A 4,776-nucleotide genomic window follows, 5' to 3' on the forward strand; every position below is an offset into this window, starting at 1 on the left:
CGGCAATACATGCACCCCACTCCCGAGCTACCTCAGAGCTCTGCTAATCAAGATAACGTTCCTCCGCACGCTCAACACGATAAGTCTTTGTCTGCCGTGACACAGCAGTTTTCAAGCTTCTTGAAGCATTCGCCAGAGCAAAGCCGCCTATCGTCCTATCGTATCTATGGTGCGAATGCTACGGTACAATACCCTATTGTACCATCCCAACTGCATCCTATCCCCCTCGGCCTGCATTTGGCCACCTCAAGCGAACAGATGAAGTCCGTTGCGTCGAGCGTTAGCCCGAAGTTAATCAAGTCAGCTGCAGCGGCGCAATATTCTTCAGCATCATTCCACCGGCAGGAACAAATACCAACATCACAGTCTCCTGGCGCCTCAACTCCGGCTCATCAAATACCTCCTGGCGGCGCGAGTATTACACAAACCTTAGAGGCCAAGTTCCCAGTGTCAGCAGCAACTTTACAATACTCTTGTGCAGTGTCCGATGCTGATATCAGAGGAAAGGACCCACCACCACCAGCGGGACAGGAAAACCGCAACCCATACACTGTGAGCTCTAGACGTAAGAATTCTGAAGCTTCTTCTATGCCTTCTTCAAATAACCCGCACCGCCTTCTTGGACTCGAAAACTCCAAATGGGCGATGCCGACGGTTGGTTCCACCTCACCCAAAGGCGCAAGGAAGCAACCCGCATCAGTAAAACCAGAAAATGGCCCAAGAGGAAATAACATGTTTGCGGCAGAACTGGCAAAGCATGGCATTACCGTGTCTAAACGCTCAATGGGTGAGGTTACGACTAATCGCGGACCGTTGAAGTGCCAGAAAAAGCTATCCGACCTTGCAAGCTCTAAATGGGCGAGCTAAGTGACGCACATTGCCGGTGGCGGCAAGATGCTTGCTAGATGCAAAACCACGCAGCTTTTCGATGAACGCGAGGAAGTATTGATTTGGTTGAAGATGTAGCCCAAATTGCTTGTGTCCCGGTTTTCTTTTCCAGCACCTATTTTGTTTTCTTAATCATTAATGATATGTTCCCATTTCCCTGAGACAATTAAGTTAGCCCTTTCATCCTGCGCGTTGTGATCTCTATCTGTGGAGAACCATTTTACGAGCCCTCTATGAAGATTCCCGATGGCTACTAGCTGTTGCCCATTGCTAAACTTTTTGGGATGTTCTATTTTCTGGCTCCCTTTCCATTTCCTCATCAGAAATGTCTAACCAACCACCAAAAAAAGAAAAAAAAAAAAAGAGAGAGTGGGCCATTAATATGGCCCCACAACTCCATGCAAAATTTCCGCTCTTGCAAAGTTCCTGCAATGCTGTACTTAACTGTGTTCCAAGAAAATCCCAATTAAGCTGTCCTGTGGGTTTCATCGTCATGCCTATTGATTTCGCTACTCGGTCAGGATTAACATCACGATCTTATTCATTGTCAATTACCTCAGATCCTCAACGAGAGCACTGTAGGGACATTGATCACTAAGATGAACTTTCGAGGTTGGAGCGTCGCCCAGAGGGAGTATATGCTACATTGAAGTATGTGTCAATATATGTAATGCGCGGTACATGCACCGTAGCGCTGAAGTTTTAAATATTGCAAGTATTAGCCACGAGATGTAATAGAGATTATTGAGATGAATACCGCCATTTCTCAATCAGGCTCCCAAAAGAGGTGAAAATGGGAGGATAAATAGGAGAGAGAGAAATCTGGATAGGTGACTGGAGGAAAATAAAACCATGTTGGATTCTGCTGATACCAATCGATAATAGATAAGAAACGATCTCCTACTCCGCAGCGCCTATGAGGACCCCGTTGCCCAAATTGAAGAAAAAAAAAAAAAAGGAAATTCGCCAGTGCTCAGGGCCAAAAAGACAAAATATCCCTCAACATTTTACGAGGCATAAATACAGCTGAAGGATATGGATATTGGATTCTGAACGCCAACGGAATACAACAAAAAAACGCTGGATCGGATAATGGATATGAATGACAATTAGATAATAATGTTATTGCTGTGGTTGTTGCTGGTGACGTGTAGTAGCGACATTTGAAATGGTATCTCCATCACCGACCTTTCTCTTTCTCGCAGGGTCGTTATTAGAATCTTCGTTACCTTGACCGTTCGTCAAGTCTGCAAGAGGTGGTCTCTTCCCGTTTACGTTTTGAGCTGGAGCGGGAACCGTGTTTGTATTCGGTACGGCAGAAACAGGGGCAGCATTGCTTCTTGTCATTCGTGTAGGTGGTCGATACGAGCTAGTCGTCAGAGGAGACCTAGCTGCTGGCGGTACAAAGCCGCTACCGCTACCACCAACAGGGCGAGGAACTGATCCTCGTTTCGTCGAGTCAGGGATACTTGATTTTGTTAGATTTAAGTACTGAACCTGGCTACCTGAAGGTACGGAGTCGGCAGTGTTGTCTGTGAACCGAGGAGGGTTAGTGCTAATTACGGTGCGAATAACTGGGGCTGAGGCCTTGTGATTAATGCCTGCTGTTTTCCGGATGGACGGGCTGTCGAAACTTGGGTCGAAAGCAGGTGCTGACTTAGGTGCTTCATATGGATTGCTCCTCAGAACGTCGGCTGCCCGAGCGGAGTAGAATCCACGGGCAGGATCCTGAGGTCGTTTGTCTTCAGGAATTGGAGAGCTGTGAGGAGAAGGGGCTTTGGTTGGAGAAATGGTATGGCTGTCCTTCGGGGTTAAATCTGATTCCGGCTTTAGTTGGTCACTCGGGAGAGGTGGGGGTAAGTTTGGGATGTGTGAAGGGGGTTGGGGAGGGATAGGTGTTGAGCTGTTTTGTGGAAATGGCTGTAGTCGTTGGGCTGACGGCGTTTTGAGATTTGCGAGAAGGTGATGATTTGAAGAAATTTGAGGGAGGCCAGGTCCATTTAATCTGTCCCCAGGCGTGGGTGGAAGATCCGGTTGCGCCACAGAATGGATACCAGCAACACATGAACTTTCCGGCTTCGATGGGGTAACAGTTTGATTCAGAAGTTTTGTAGTGTCTCCCGGACGGTTGCTCTGAACTTCATGTGAAATTGAGTGGATTTGTTGCGGATTCTGCTGGATTTGCTGTTCAGGCTGTTCTTGGTCCATAACCACATCATCGGGGTGCTCACAATGAGACTCCGCAAAATCCGCCTCATCGAATAAGTCACCTTCTTCGGATTAGATTTTTCATTCAGCAAGAAGGTAATGCGAAACTTACTTCCAAATTCACCTTCCAGATCCAACGGGAGAAACTCATCTGCCTGGGCTGTCGGCACATTAAGCAACCGAGGTGAAAGCCTAGTACTAGCTGTGTTTTGTGGCGTGGAACAACCATCGAGCGTGGGAGCATTACCCTTCTTCACATTACGGGAAGTATCGCGATGTAAATCCCCAACATCCCATGTTGACTGGAGATCAATCAGCGTTTGACCTGGAAAATCAGGTAGATATTGTAACTGACCGGAGCAGCCTTGACTTTCGTCACCCTGCTCAAGTACTCCTTATCATAGACACAATTCCCAAGAACGTTACCAAAAGTCCTTAGAGCTCGCTTTAAAGCATCTGTTGTGCCTTCTTTTTTTGCTTTCTCAAAGGCTAGTGCTTTCGATTTCGAGTTTTCACAATGCCCGTATCCAATATCCTGTCAAGCATGTCAGAATATTTCGGCAGCAAAACCCTAAAATGTCCAACCTCATGAAATGTCCCATCTTTCAACGTTACTCTCACAATAACAGATAACCCCAAGCTGATTTTTGCCGTATTTGGATTTTCATCGACCTGTGAATAGCGGACGACGAATCAGAACCCAACTGCCAGTGATGAAAGTGCAAGATTGTCACCGGTCTTCAACCGTGACCCGTCGAAACTCCAAACCCACTCACAAAATCTATCTGAATATTTTGGATGGAACTTGACCATCCATTAAAGCCAAAAACTTCATTCGCGAGATTGATGCATTTCTCCGCAGCTAAGTAGTGCACCTTCTGGCCCCCCGGACCTTGTCTGGAGGAGATATATTCCGGACCTAATCGTTTATCAAGGCGACTTTGCAAAGTAGCGATTTGTTGAGCAGTGTACTGGTTCAGCCGATGTTCCGAAGTCTCAAAGGGATTCGACGTGACACTGCCGGTATTCAATGGTGTCATTCTCGCAGGGCCGGGCCGGTGCTGTTCACCTACACTTTCAATTCCGATGCGTCAGTTCGATCAAAACCAATATGGACGTAGACGCAAGTGCATATGATGTACTTACGCTGGCATAGTTGTGAAGTGGATTTAGGCACATAGAAAACCAGCTATCGCCTGTACAGTCCGAAATTGCGAGCGTTTGTTAGCATTGAAGATTGAAGTTATCCAAGACGTCGTTTCGGGGAAACGCGTATTAACGCGTCTGCGGCGCTAAAAATGATGCCTAGTTACTCACATGATAGAAATTTTTCCTAACGTTTTCAAACTTCATACAATTCTTTGAAGGAGAATCAAAACAACTCTATCAAATTCAACTGTTTTCGTATCGACTGTTGGAATATCATTCACTTTTAATTGAATCTACTTTTGTATCTTCATATCTGTATTTGCTCAGCCTGAAGTGTCTATGGTAATTCTGGGTGTCCCAACGCAACAATACATCACCAGGTCCGGAGACCAGACGGGATGCCACACTCATCCGGAGCCCGCATATCTTCCTACTGGGGATTCTCTTCCACATCAAGACATTCAAGTCCCTGGTTGTTGACTTCTCAAGAATTAGTACCGTCTGGAAACTGCACACTGAACTTCAGCGAAC

General features: G+C 46.5%; 1 protein-coding gene across 1 annotated transcript; it reads right to left on the bottom strand.

The window, feature by feature from the left end:
* Window positions 1–2,725: 2,725 nt before the first annotated feature.
* HCAG_05612 (conserved hypothetical protein) lies at window positions 2,726–4,250 on the bottom strand (the record flags this gene model as incomplete). Its single annotated transcript, XM_001540095.1, has 5 exons — window positions 2,726–2,964; window positions 3,209–3,398; window positions 3,452–3,631; window positions 3,873–3,993; window positions 4,243–4,250. The coding sequence occupies 5 exons, from the start codon at window positions 4,248–4,250 to the stop codon at window positions 2,726–2,728; spliced, it is 738 nt and encodes a 245-aa protein (XP_001540145.1).
* Window positions 4,251–4,776: the final 526 nt, after the last annotated feature.

The sequence above is a fragment of the Histoplasma capsulatum genome, genomic scaffold (assembly GCF_000149585.1).
Source record: "Histoplasma capsulatum NAm1 scaffold_5 genomic scaffold, whole genome shotgun sequence".
In the NCBI taxonomy this organism is placed as follows: Eukaryota; Fungi; Ascomycota; class Eurotiomycetes; order Onygenales; family Ajellomycetaceae; genus Histoplasma; species Histoplasma mississippiense.